At 46.1% G+C, this 15,133-nt stretch overlaps 1 protein-coding gene across 4 annotated transcripts in view; it reads right to left on the bottom strand.

The window, feature by feature from the left end:
• taok3a (TAO kinase 3a) overlaps positions 1-15,133 on the bottom strand; it is a 54,323-nt gene that overhangs the window by 22,598 nt on the left and 16,592 nt on the right. For 3 of the 4 annotated variants that reach the window (XM_031570752.2, XM_012820345.3, XM_031570751.2), the window contains exons 3-5: positions 3,297-3,501; positions 587-658; positions 160-261 (exon numbers count right to left, since the gene is read on the bottom strand). In XM_031570752.2, the coding sequence (XP_031426612.1) occupies positions 160-261; positions 587-658; positions 3,297-3,428 (306 nt within the window). In that variant the 5' untranslated portion in view covers positions 3,429-3,501. Of the gene's footprint in view, positions 1-159; positions 262-586; positions 659-3,296; positions 3,502-11,389; positions 11,486-15,133 lie in introns of those variants that run through there. The other variant, XM_031570753.2, reaches the window with a different exon arrangement.

Below are 15,133 nucleotides of genomic sequence, written 5' to 3'. Positions count from 1 at the left end.
TGAACTAGTAAGGGATTTTTTTTTTTTTTTAAAGGAGGAATAAGATTGTGATGCCCCAGACTGTAACAACCTCTCTACTAATGGGCAATCCCATTAACATATTGTCTGGTTAATAGTATAACCAGATGTAAATGAAAAGTGGGCACAACAGCGACTTACCCAGGCAGTGTTGTCCTTTAAGTAGCAGCCTTTGTACTCTATGGTGTTGGGGTGTCTCAGCTGTTCCAGAAACTTCACCTCTTTGATGATGTCCTGCCATTTCTTCATAAGAGAAGGGGAGAGAAGGTGGTCAGGCCAGTTAACTCCAGGAATAAGTAGCCTACATGGCCAATGCTAGGGTCAAATGTATGGGTCATGAACTCTGACCTAGCTAACACCCCTAGGACCCATAGTTTTAGGTTAATGAGTACCAGCCTTATTCATAACAATTGTAGATGATGCCAACAGTCATTAGCCATAACTAAAGTATTCTCAGTACCATTAATATAATCATTCATGTAATATACAGCATTCCAGCCTACTTAAAGAATCATTAATAATGATTGATAGAAATCTCTTTCTTGAGGGCTTGGGGCCTCAGACTCACCTCGGTGGTCTGTTTGCCATTGTAGGACATCTTCTTAATGGCCACCACTTCACTGGTGTATGAGTTCCGGGCCTGAGAGAGAAAACCACGGAACAAATATGAACTCAATATCAAACATACATTTAAAACTAGAGGCTGTACACATGCTTTAAAAGCTAGAACAGAAAGTTCTGTTTCCATTGTAGTGGAGAAAAGTAAGACTAAGCTGCAATAGGTTTTTTTGTTGTCAAAAGCTGCAAGTCAAATAACAACACTGAGGGCATGGGAAGACTGCATTTTCTTATATTCACGTGCACACTACGGATTTGATATGCATATTTATTTCTGTTTCAGGCATACAGCAGTCTTATGTATCAGTTTTGCAACTTTTAACAAATGCAGTAAGAAAAACAGATACATAAAAATGCACAGGAATAATATATCCTCCCAAGGGGGGTGGGGAGGGGTATCTCATTTTTACTTGTTTTTATTTTTGGCCTACGAAATCCACAACATGCATGAGTAAACCCCAGATGGCAAACGAAGGAAACGATAAGATAATGAAGACATTCATGATGCCGAGACCCCAGGGAGCTCGTCAACGCTGGTAAATCCCAGCATGCATCTGACATCTTGCCTCTTTATGAATAGATGCAGGAAGATAGACAGGTGTAGGGTGTGTGGAATGGGTATGTTCTTGGGGTCTACTGCTCCAATGGAGGGGTTCTTGACATGAGTGATAGCTACCAGAGGGCGCTCATATTAACATCACTTTTAATCTCAATACATCACAAGACAGAGAATTTCAACCGGATGTGACATTCATTTATCGGGCGACAGTGGTACAGGAGGTAGAGAAGTCGGTTAGTAATCAGAAGGTTGCTAGTTCGATTCCCTGTCGAAGCGTCCTTGAGCAAGACACTGAACCCCTAATTGCTCCTGGTGTGCCATCAGTGTAAATGTAAAATGTGTATACATTGTAAGTCGCACATATGTAAGTCGCTTTGGATAAAAGCGTCTGCTAAATGACTAAATGTAATCTCTATATCCCAGAGCTTAATGGAAACGATGGGATTGCCTGAATGGTCAAAATGTTAAAAACAAAATGTTATTGGGCGCAAAAAACGCAGAGTGCGGACATTAGTCCATCTTTCCAGTTTAACGTAACCAGTGTCCAGCACCTGGCCCTGCTGTGAGGTTGGATGTGCACATCTTCTTCTAGTTTTTCTAAACTGTGGGTGTGTGCTCTAGCACTGATCTGAAAGAGAAAGGGCAAAACTCTAGCACTGCCGGGATGCTTGCAGTGGGTCACAGCACTGTCCTACCCTGCTGTGTGTGTGTGTGTGTGCCTGTGTGTCTGTGTGCATGTGTGTGTCTGTGTGTGTGTATAGGTCTACGTGTGTGCGTGTGTGTATGTGTGCGTGTTCATGTGTGTGTGTGCGTGTTCATAGGTCTGCGTGTGTGTGTGTGCTGCTGTGTGGCCAGGTCTGCTGTGCTCTTACTGCTACATCCCCAGCAAGGCTGGCACGCTACCCGCCAGCTGTTTCAGCACGCTACCGCTGCCGCTGCCGCTGCCGCCGCCGCCACCCCCACCCACCCATCAACCAACCCCCAACTAAGAGTAGAACAGCTGTCTTAAGAGGAACATCTATTTATTTATTCCCTCCACACCCTCCACTCAGCTCTCAGCCCATCCTCCACCCTTCCTGAGCCTTACATCTGGAGAGGCTGGCGGCAGAGGGAGGGGTGGGGAGTGTGTGTGATGGGGGGCGGGGGGGGGGGGCAGCTGGCCAGGGGGGATTTAACACCAGGGATTCAGTCCTCAGTGTCGATTTGGAATCAAGAAGAAAAAAGGAAGAAGAAGAAAAAAAATCAGACACAGGAATCAGGGTACACTTAGCTCAAGCACAAGACGGATGGAACTCTAGGTGGGTCAAACACCAGCTAAGGGTGGGTTACACTGTCTAGATAAGGTGGGTTAAACTGTGTCAGAGATATGTAGGTCAAACTCTGTCAGGATGAGGCGGGTCCGGCAGTGCCCACAGTGGGTAGCTCAAACTATGCTCCCGGTCATTGGGTCAAACGATGACTAACACTGGCTTCCTTCCCTACCCTTACAGGTACACGGGCACAAACATCAGGGGACTAACCTCAAGTTAAACTGTGTTAAGACTAGGGGGGTCTAACCGTGTCAGAAAGATGTAAGTCAACCTGTGTGAGGAAGAGGTTGGTTAACCTGTGCCCACAGTGAGCGGCTTAAACTGTGCTCCCTGCTGGTTGGGTGCCAACACTGGGTGCTTTCTCCCCTACACAGGTGCATAGGCACATACATCAGGGTACAGTTAGGGCTCCAGTGCAATCAATCAAAGCATGCCAAATGCTGATTGGTCAAACTATATCCACTGTAGGTGGGACAAACACTGCCCGAGGTGGGCGTGTTAAAACTGTGGAAGGCAGGTGGATCAATCTATGCCCATATTGGGTGGGTTTAAGTCTGCACACTTGTGGGTGGTCAAACTGTGCTTACTGTGACTGGGTCAGATCGTGCCAATTTTGGATGCTTCTTTTACTTCCTGTCTTTCCTCCTTCCTGAAAACTGGGCTGAATGAGGCAAGAGGAGGACCAATGCAGCTCTATACCGACGCTGGTGATGATGTTAGATGCTTACATCATCACCATGAAGAAAATAAATACATTTAAAAGAAATAAAATACAAATCTGGAAAACTCACAAAGTAGACTGCCCCGAAACTCCCATGGCCGATTTCATGGAGATCGCAGAATACATCTTCGGGGTCCTCTTTGAAGAAGAGTTCGGCGAAGTCAGGATCCTTCACTGTTCCTTTTCGCGTGGACGATGGCATTATGGGAAAGATGGAATTGTTGGGACCCAGTCGCTTTTCTCCTTCATTGACAGGCCTGGCATTTATTCAATACCTACAGCACAAACAAGCAAAGGAAGGCGGAGTAAAGTTAATTAATATAGCAACTCTCAAGGTTGAAGGCAATTCAATGTGCTTCACATAAACAACAAGGTCTGCCATAAAACACACATACATAATAAACATACGTTGCTTCAGGTTAAAAATATTTCTTACGGGTTTTCAACTGTAAGAAATATTTTGTTCTTAGTTCAGTAGGACTCTTGATTCACTCTGGCAGGTAAACCCTAATCGCTGTTCTCCTAATGCAGAGTTTCTGAATATAGACGCATGAGGTGAGATAGTAGTTCCCTCAACATCTTCGCATCCTAGGAACTACACCGACTTGCAGCCTAGCCCCTCATCTTGGGGGTGTGACACCAATCACAGTTCTGATTTGTGGTCTGTCCCTTTCTTATGGTAGTGACTAAGGTCTGATTATAACCTTGTGCTGATAAGACAGTACATCGTATCCCTATCAAGCGTTTTCAAATATAAATGTTCACACGGCACACATAAATCAGCATGTTCCTGGGGAATCATAGAGAAAATACTGATGAATTGTTACATCAGGGCAAATCATGAAGGGTCACTACTGACTCCCTGCTCTACTTCATCTAAGGACAGCAAGCACACTTTAGATTAATGACAAATCACTGGTGGTGACACACATACACAAACACAATCTTAGTCCAAAACCTCGGTTTAAGACAGGGTGACTGCAAGTGAGATAAAACTGAGGTTTACCAGTGTTTTCCATTGCTACAACCAAGCAATGTATCAGGCAAGGGCCAAACATGTGTACTGTCAGTTGTGTACTGTTTTGTAGTGTGTACTGTTAGATTACTGGAATGTGTCAAGAGTGTCGCTGGGGTTGTTCTCTCAAAGGGTTCTGAAAAGTGGGATGATTTGTGTGTGGGAGGAGTTTGGGAAGGGTTTGCAAATCAGTTTGTGTGTGCGTGTGTGTGTGTGTGTGTGTGTGTGTGTGTGTGTGTGTGTGTGTGTGTGTGTGTAGGGGGGTCTGGCATGGAGGGGTGTGGCACATGTCCTTTAAAGCCAGGGACACACCAACCCAAAATCAAAGACCTCATTGAACCGCCAATCAGAGTGATCTCTCTCACCAATAGGCTCTGCTGCCGATTCTACATGCTCTGCCGAAAAAAGCACTGAGCACTGAGCAACACTACTGAGCAACACCGACGGCCGGACATAGGTGTGTCAGGGGCTTAAGGCTTAAAGCTTCTGCTCTAAAATAAGTTAGATGGGAAGCGCAAACAGTTACCAAATCAGGATAACTGATATTGCATGGGAACAATAGCATAGTCTAGCTTGAATAAAAACCTAGTCAAAGTGCCACATTCCATATGACAATATACGTCATCATTTGGGAAGCTGGCTAGATAGCTTTTTTCAGTGCCAGATGTGCTCTTGTTGGTATTTGGAAAGAAATGCTGTTTGCTGTTGTTGAATCGCTTAGCTAGTTTCAGACAAAACTATTTATGGTCACTCATACCCAGCCCATTAGAGGTCCAGACAATGGTTTTCTCTTGCAGAGGATCTGCACAGAATCAGCTCTTGTTGCTGAGACATATTGTTACCCACTTCCTGGATGAGTAACTTGGACCAAGTGCCTCTACTTGCATGTGGTGCCATACTGTGTGAGGGGGTGAATGTCAAAGTGAGTGCGTTTCAAGAAAGTTTTGAGTTAAGTGTCATATTGACAGAGTGAGCCTATGTTTGTGAGAATGAATAAGGGAGGTTTTGTTTGTGTGCGTAAGTGAATGAATTAGTGTATTAGCAAGTGCTTGAGAGAGTGATTGAGTGTGTCAATCTAACTGACTGAGTGAGTGTTTGTGAGAGTGAACTAGTGAGGCACTGTTTGAGCGAGCGAGTGAACGATTGAGTGTGTGTATAAGCAAATGTTTGACAGTGTTGGAGCGACAGAGAGTTTGAGAGAGCGAGTGTTTGTGCGAGCACATGTCCGTGGGTGGGGAAGGCATGACTGTAGAATCATGTGCAGCCTGCTCACTGTCTGCCTGCTCTGTGGAGAGTGTGTATGCCTGTGTGTGTACGTATTTAAGTGCATGGCTGTGTGACTGCATGTATCTGTGTCTGTGTCTGTCTGTGTGTGTGTGTGTGTGTGTGTGTGTGTGTGTGTGTGTGTGTGTGTGTGTGAGACACCGTGACTGTCTGTGGTGCGCCGTGGAGAGAGGCAGCCTGGGCAGCAGCTGCAGGTATGGGAGGAAGGCGTGAGTCAGGTCTGCTGTTCACACGTGACAGCGGTGTGAGACGAGCAACAACAACCCCCCCCCCCCACCACCACCACCACCCTTCTTCCGCCTCGATACGCCTCTCTTCCTCTCACCCCCCTCTCTCTCAGGGGTGACTCGCATCGGAAAAAAACACAGTGTGTGTGTATGTGATTGTGTTTATGTAGGTGTGTGTATTTGTCTCCGGAACTAAGAGAATATGTGTGTGTGTGTGTGTGTGTGTGAGCATGCAACATTGACTGTACATCTATAGATTCTATATAGTTTCTATAAGTCTGGCGAGCAGTCTAAAGAGGAAACAAGGCTTCTCTTTGTTTAGAGGGCTCTGCATGTCTGGTGGCCAGTTTGATGAGGTGTCGACGTGTGACTGACCGTCACTGCAACCAAGACAGAGCACTCATACACCCACATAACAACAATCAGCGCAAACACACAAACAAGGGAAACATGGCGTCTGAATGTGAACCAAGAGTCTCGATCTACAAGGCAAAACACATTTCTGCACTTCTTAAATGTACAGGTCTCACACAAAGCTTTCATAATTACATTTTAGAATAGAACCCTCCACTCATGCATATGGTATGACCTCACAGATACCCATGAAAACAGGCATAAAGAATACACACACACACGTACGCATGCACATACACATCCAAGGATAGATACACACACACAGACTTATATGTGAACACATGCACGCATGCATACCCAGACACACACACACACACACACAGGGTCCTAGTTTTAGTTCATGAGCGGCAGACTTTGCTCGTTGCCAGTTGCCTGTCAATGAAATTGAGCCCATACTGTCACTACTGAACACGCAAACACACACAGAGCCATGACAGCTTAATTACATAGTAAACATTGAAAATCAATTCCCCCCACCCCCCCAATCTTGTGAGAACCCAGTCATTATAAAGGACTGTTGATTTCACACGGAATGACCTTATTAATTCAGCGAATGAAAAACTACTCAGGCCTCTACAATGACCATCATGGATTTGCTTCATACTGTATATTTTGTCATTGTACTCAACAGCTACTGTACAACATTTAAGCCTGTATCTTCTTTAGTATCTGAGCCATAACTTAGCAAATATGGAACTGTAGGCCAACTATTTTAAAAGTTAAAGACAATAGTGTAGAACAATCCATGACAATTCCAAGTATGAATAAAAAGTGATGATTTATGGAACTTTGTAATGTTTTTGCAGTAAAATTAGGGCCACTGACCCTTTTTAAAGCCTCCATATCTCAGAAACTACAGCAGATACAAACTGGAAACTGTGAACACTAGTTGTTGGGTACAATGGGACTGTTTACATAAAGTATGAAGGAAATCCAAGAAGTCTGGAAAAATGTCTAAAATCTGTTGATTTGACATGGAATTACCCAATAGTGTCTCAACATCCATAACATTGGCAGAAATGGGCTAATCTTTTACGCTGTAAATCTCAAAAGCAAATATAATGTATGCATATCGTAGTTGAGAAACAACTCTTTGCTTTGTGACCACCATATCCAAATGTGAATAAACAGGTGCATGTAGCAGTTCAGTGCTACAAGGATGTTACGGACGGTGGTATAAACTTGAACCTTAAAATGAATATGGATGAAAGACCAAGGAAACATACTCAAGTATGATCCTAAGAACAAAGATCCCATAGTTAAGTGTGGTTATATGGTGTGGTGTCTCTGTAGTGTTTCTGGAAAGGTTCACACCTATTCACCCCAATTCAAATCAGAACACATGGGCAAGAATACAAATCCACCCGTCACCATCTTTAGACGTTGTGGGGAATCACTGAATGCAAATGAAAGCCCCAGCAATCAATAATATGCCAGATTTATTCACCATCGGAATACTTCAGACCGATTAAGGGATGGTTTGTACCTGTGGTTGCGTGTGCTACTATTAACAATACAGACAATTAAATGCATTTTTTTTTTTATGATCAAGCCAGAACATCCAAATAACGCTACTGTTTTGCGCCACCTCACAATTTTGGACCCATATTACAAATGGAGTCTCTGTTGTGTGCGTGTGTTTGTGTGCGTGCAATGTGCATGCGTATGTGTCTTTGTGTGCGTGCTTAGTGTGTGTAGGTTTGTGCGTATGTGTGTGTGTGTAAGTGGTGCTGGTGGGGGAACATCACAAACCCCAAAAGACAAACGCACCATAAAAAGCATCCCACAGACGGAGCACCAAATTTGCGTTAATTGTTTTCCGTTGCATAGTGACGCTTTGCTGTTTATACTGCACAGCGGGATTCGCGTTCCTCTGATAGCTGTCTGTCTGTCTGTCTGTCAGTGAACAACTCGGCTCACAAAGTGTTTGAGTAGCAAAACAGATGCGGCAGCGTCCATGTTTACCTCCTGCTGTCGGGGGGCTTTGGCTGGGTTCGCTCCAAATGGCAGCCCACTGCACAAACGGATCAGGTCCAGATTCACTGAACCGGTGCCTGATCTGGGCCACATCTGGGCCAGAACCTGTACGGATCTGGTCAAGTGAGCCAGCAGCTGTCTATGTGTGTGTGTGTGTCTGTTTGTTTGTGTGTGTGTGTATGTATGTATGTATGTATGTATGTATGTGTATGTATGTATGTATGTATGTGTGTATGTGTGTATGTGTGTGTGTGTGGGTGTGTGTGAGTGTGTGTGTAACAAGGCAACAGGATGCAGCCCAGTGCGTGTCTCCGCATTGCATCATCCCAGTCTGTTCTCCTGTTGAGCCGCGGCTTTGTGCTCGAGCTTCAAATAAAGCCTGACGTAAACCCTGCACTCAAGCTGGATATGCCTGCACTTCCAGACGTGAAAAAAAAACAGAGAGAAGGGGGGGGGGGGGGGTAGACAGCGAGAGGAAGAGAGAGAGAGAAAAAAAGAGTGTGAGAGAAAAAGCAGTTGGGCTTTACAAATCTTGAGAAAAATAATGGGGGGGTTGGGGGGGGGGGTAGAGATGATGTAGTCCAAGAATCAATTTCAGATCTGAGATAATGAACAGAGACAAAGGCAGAAAACGAGTATATGTGCGTACATTTGTGTGTGCGCGTGCGTGTGCATGAGTGAATGAGATAGAAAGAAAAAGAGAAAGATGAAAGGACAGAGAGAGAGCTGGAGAGAAGATGAAGGTTGATGTTAAAAATGGAGCAAAAGAAGAAGTCACATGATCACTCAGGGGACCCCTCATCTCACCCACACATGCGCACGCACGCACACACGTTTCTCTCTCTCTCACTCACTCCATCTCCCTCCTTTCACTTCCCCTCACTCTCTCTCCTCCACCTCCTCATCCCCTCAGAGAACGTGTGAGTGATGCAACACGCCAACAACAGGTTGTAACAGCCCATCACAGCCACGTGGCCCTGGCCCCACAGTGACAGTGCCCTCTGTCCCCCTCTCCACAGAACCAACCCCTCTCTCCCCCTCAACCCTTTACCCATACCCCCCTCCACCACTGCCTCAACCCCCCCCCCTCTACCCCCCCTTACACACCCACCACCACCCGTGCACGCTTTTGGGGGAACATTTTGGGGAACTAGCCGTATATCCACAGCAGCTTGCAATGTGCTCATTCAGATTGCTCAAGGAAGCGGCTCAGCCAGATTATGAGCAGGGTAGGCTGGTGGAGGCATGTGCGTGTGTGTGCGTGCTCATTAGAGTGATCACAGTCACGCCCTAGCTTGCATGTGGTGGTGTGAGTGTGTGTGTACTTCTGTGTGTGCGTGTGTGTGTGTGTGTGTGGGGGGGTGCTATATGTGAGCATGACTGGCTCTCCTGTGAGAGTGTGGGTATAAGCACTGACCATCAGGCTAGTGCATAATGTATGGGGTTGGTGTAGGTAAAGCCAGAGAGCACATTCTCCACTGCTGCACATATTCTTGGGATTACAAGCACCCACTCCTAAAACCACAAAAGGCACGCATACAGACAGAATCAGAACTCAACACATGCACAAATATACAAAATTAAGCAACACTCTCCAAGTGAACGCACACACAGACACACACACAGACACACACAAAACGCACGCACATGCACACACACACACAGGACAGGAGAGAGCGCCCAGCAGAATGCTCGCTTGAAGCACATTGCATTTGAACATCTTTATTGGTGGAGGGCAACGAGGAAACAGAGAGTAGGGGGGAGGTATTATTTCTGTTTGTATTGCTCTTATTGTTGTTTTTATTTGTATTAATGTTATTGTTGCATACAATTAAAATAATTGCATATTCATAGTACTGTTTATATACACAATGCTACACATGAATAGAGAGAGAGATAGAGAAAGAGAGAGAGGGAGAGAGAGAGAAAAAGAGAGAGAGGGAAAGAGAGAGAGAGTGAGATGGCAAGACACAAATCTGTCATGAAAAAGAAAGACACAAACAAATGTGGAAATCCTTGCTAGATATCGACACTTAGACTAGCAGGCATCAAAGCACGCTAGAAAAAAGGAAGTACCCATAGAAGGGGGTGGGGTGGGGTAGGGTGATCAGACTCTGAAGTGAGCGGCAAACCAACCACGGAATTAATATTTCATTCACTCCAGCTATGGTGATGCTGCAGTTGTGTGTGGAGGGGGAGGGGTGGGAATTACAGCTTTTGATATAAAAGGGCCAGCCATCACATTGTCACAGATATCACAGCACTTTACACAGATCCTAGCTAATCAAAGGTGATGGCCAGCGGGGAGGGGGAGGCAGAGGCGAGTGGGGTGGGGGGTGGTGGTGTTGATAGGCTTGTAGCCCGCCACTCCGAGAATCACACGACAAATACGTATGAATGTATGGAAATGTGGGTCATTTATCCATGCAGGGATATAATCTGATATACACACAAACACAAATTGGGAACTGAATACTATAAACATTATCTTTACTACTATGTACAGTATTAAAAAAAACACTAGAAATATTTCCCACTAAGTAATGAAAAAAAAAAATGAGGATAAGAGAGGAACAGAGTATGATAGCCCTGATGAAGGCAATGGAAAGGGGCAGAGCGTGGAGAATCCAGAAATAAAAATGTAACACCAAAAAAAGGGGGGGGGGGGGGGGGGGGGGTAAAAAAAGTCCACCCTCCCCTTGCCATCTCCCAGAGCGCTTTGCTCCGATTGCTGTCTTGCTCGGTGTGACTCAGCAGCCAACATTGCTCATGGCGTTACGCTCAAAACTAGAGCAAGCCATGGCAAGAAAAAGCTGGCCCATCTCTCTCTCTCTCTCTCTCTCTCTTTCTCCTCCCACCCACCCTCCCTATCTCTCTCGCGCACTGTCTGCGTCTCTCTCCCTCTGTCTCTCCCTCTCTCTGTGATTCCAAATGACTGCTTCATGAGGCAACGGCTCATATTTAGAGCAGCCTTATGAGGCAAAGGACCCATTTTCCACAGCATTGGAGCTCAGCATGCATGCATGCGAGGCCAACACAGAAGTGCCTCTTTAAAACACACACTCGTGCAGTCACACACTAACACACACCCACACATGCACTTTGTCACATCACTCACTCACTCACTCACACACACACACACACACACACACACACACACACACACACACACACACACACACACACACACACACACACACACACACACACACACACACACACACACATACACACACACAAATGCACCTTTAAAAAGAAGAGACAGGCGTTGCTCTTCAGGTCAAGCTTGCATCTACAGCCCAGAGTTCAACCTCACGTCTGGAAGAGATGCTTAAAAATCTTGCAGTGACACAGAGAGAGACAGAGGCAGAGCAGAGAGAAAGAGAAAGAGAGCCATCACACACACACACACACACACACACACACACACACACACACACACTTCATGATAGATCCCAGTGTCCTCATGTCTACCTCTAAGGACACAGCCTCTGTGCTAAAATCACTGACGCACCTAAAGGAAGGTCACTGGTCACCACGTCAGCTTTGGGCCTGATGCAGTGCCGCACTTGCTGGGCCTGAGTACTGTGCTCCCCCTCCTTAAACATGTGTGAGGATGGCATGGCAATCACAGGCCACCACAGAAGCCAAGATCTGCAGCGTGTTGTATGTACACACACACTAGAATAGAACACTTAACAATGTGTTCACACACTTACTCACTCACTCACACACTCACTCGCTCGCTCACGCAACAACTCACGTAGACACGTGCACATTGACAAGCTATGCGATCAATTATTCAGGGCAAGATGTCATGTTATTCTCCTTGCCAATGCTCGCCCCCACAGCTCCACCTCCCCTCCGTCCCTGAACAATCTGTGCAGCAGCAGCAACTCCAGATCACTTTTTTTCTTTTTCTTCTTTTGCAAAGCTGTACAGGGGGAAGATGACGATGATGATGATGATGATGATGAGCGCTTGGGTGTGCTCAGGCCTAAGTATTGCTGAATGTCTCATCAGACGTCTCGCTGAGAATGTTAAGGTCTCTTTTCTGCTCTTACCCACTGCCACCCCCTCCGCTCACTCACCTGACCACCCAACTATGCCCCCCCCCCCCCACCATCACCACCACAGAGAAAAAAAAGAGAAAGTGAGAGAAGGAGAGAGAGAAAGGGGGATCCTACCTGGAAAAGAGTTTAAGGGGAAAGGCACATCTCCCAGGACTCTTGTACACAAATATGAATAAATAAAACACACAAACATGCATGCCAGAAATTGACCTGGCAGAGGAAAGATAGATAGAGAAAAAGACAGAGAGGGAGAGAGAGAGAGAGAAAGAATGAAAAAGTGAATACACTTTGAGTGAATACTAGAGATGGAGAGGGACATAGATAGAGAGAGAAAGAGAAAGAATCACAGAGAGTCAGTGTGAGAGACTGTTGGAGTAGTAGCAGAGAAGGAGAAAGAGATCAAGAGAGATGGAGAGAGAGAGAGATGGAGAGAGAGATCAAGAGAGAAAGAGAGAGAGAGAGAGAGAGAGAGATGGAGAGAGAGATGGAGAGAGAGGGAGGGAGAGAGATCAAGAGAGATGGAGAGAGAGAGATATGGAGAGAGAGATCAAGAGAGAAAGATAGAGAGAGAGAGAGAGAGAGATATGGAGAGAGGGATGGAGAGAGAGGGAGGGTGAGAGAGAGATATGGAGAGAGAGATCAAGAGAGAGAGATGGAGAGAGAGAGAGAGAGATGGAGAGATCAAGAGAGAGAGAACCTCTGTGCATGTCTGACTCATGTAGCTGGGTCAGACATGTACAGGACCCAGAAGCCGGGGGCCAGGCGTCAAGGTCACCATGTGTTTGGGGAGACATGGGGGGGTGCTCCTAGAGATGCCTCAAGAGGGCCGTCATCCATTAACTACTGACTACTTCCTCTACCTGTTTTTTTTGGGAGGGTAAGGGGGGGGGGGGGGGGGGGGGGGCGCTAAGTTGATTGAACAACCAGTCAAGAGTCTTTGTGTTTGTTTGGTTAAGGGTGTGAGGGTGTTGGAGACAGGGCGAAAGAACTGGGACAAGGGAACATGGCTGGAGCTTTCAGCGTCACAGTCACTGATGCGTACACAAACAAACACATATGAACACACACACTCTTGCACACAGATACACACACACACAGACACGCATGCACAGAGAAACACAGATACTGGGGATCATAAACATGTCTAACCTGCCTTATCCAATGACACTTCATCAGGAACTCCAACAACCCCACCTAGTTCCACAGTAAGACGATGCACCAGGCGAGCTTAGAACTATTTCATCAATAATCTGGAGGTCCATTGTCTAGACCTGTCTCAGTAGTCAAACAGCCTGCATGAGTCTATCATGTTGGTTGTTCAAACCCAGACATCTGCGAACCTGAACCCAGTGTATAGGCTATATATTCACTTGAAAGAGACAGAAAGCACAAAGGGCGCCTCATGTGAGTCGTAACTTTGGCCATAATCAAAATCGTTTCCATAGTGGAGAGGGAAAAAACAAAAGAGCAGTGCACTGCATTCCCTAGCCCTGGTGGTGACCTCACACGTGATGCAGTACATCTTCTGTTCCTTTTTAGAAGGGTTCTAAGGTCTGCTTTCCGGTTCTGGTTTTTGAGTTTAGTGCACTCACAAATGGTCTATGGAACAACCTAGCACAGCCTCGGAACACCTCGTTACTCCCTACTCCATCACGCTCTGTTTCACAATCTTTACTATTTCAACACATGAAACATTAAAACAAACAACAGTCATTCACATGACAACGCTGTACCCTTCTGGTTATAGAAACATGGCAGCTGCAGCTGCCGTTACGGAGAGGAAAAAAGAGACAAGCAGAAAGAGGAAAGGGGAAAACAGAGGAAGCCGGGGGTGGGGGGCGGTCGAGGGCGAGGAGGGGATGCTGTGAGGGTGCCCTTGTTTTAGCGGAAGTCATCTTAAGTCAACTCCCTGAGCGTGGGGGTGAGGTCAAGGGGGTGTGGCTCTGTACTAGCAGAGTGAAAGTCAAAACTGGCCACAGCGACCTGGAGTAGAGAAGAGGAGAGGGGAATCCTCAATCTGACTGAAACCAGCCCTCCCCCCTCCACACACACACACACACACATATACCCCCACTCACCCACAATCATATGCACACACACACACACACACACACACACACACACACACAGACATACAGAAATACCACATGTGCAGCCTGTCCCACTTTCAAGTGTGTCATTATCTGTAGACGGAGAGAAAGAGACTGAGGGATAGAGTGAGACGGTGAGAGTGTGTGTGAGAGTGAGAGAGTGTGTGTGTTTGTGTGTCTGTGATTTTGTGTGTGTGTGAGAGAAAAAGAAGAAACATGGCATCTGTATTTGGACCCAAACAGACTAAAATGTATTTAATAACACAATATAGGTCAAACATGGTCAGCTGGGTTCCAACGCCAGTGATCTGAAACAGATGAACACAGAGGGGAGGACTGGAATTACACCACAGAGAAATAATACTGAGCTGCAAATCAGCTCTGCCTGACAGAGGCAAAGGTAAAAGAGGGAGAGAGAGGGCGGGGGGGGGGGAGAGAGAAAAAGATGACTGGAGGGCATGGCCTTGCAGTCCAGTCAAACAGTCCATTCATCAATACAGCACACTACACACTGCCTGTCGGCCAACTGTCTGATTACCACAGTCTATCTCCCTCCTCAGAGATTCAATAAATCTAGTGGTCCGTTCATCAGTGTGGTTTTCACACTCTTTTTATGTATGCTACTTCATCCAAGGGGGAAAAAAAGATAAGGGACATACACACAATAAAAGTTCCTTCCTTCAGCCAAAGGCATCAACTAAACCAGATTTTATCCTGCAAAATATGCAGTTTTACCCAAGCCCTGACCTAGGAGTGTGCACAAAAGTGGAGAGAGATAAAGATGTGCATGTTTGTGTGTATATATATGTGTGTGTGTGTGTGTGTCC

The sequence above is a fragment of the Clupea harengus genome, chromosome 7 (assembly GCF_900700415.2).
Source record: "Clupea harengus chromosome 7, Ch_v2.0.2, whole genome shotgun sequence".
Classification (NCBI taxonomy): Eukaryota; Metazoa; Chordata; class Actinopteri; order Clupeiformes; family Clupeidae; genus Clupea; species Clupea harengus.
Note: the sequence above shows the minus strand (reverse complement) of the source record. Positions and strands in the feature narration are given on the sequence as shown.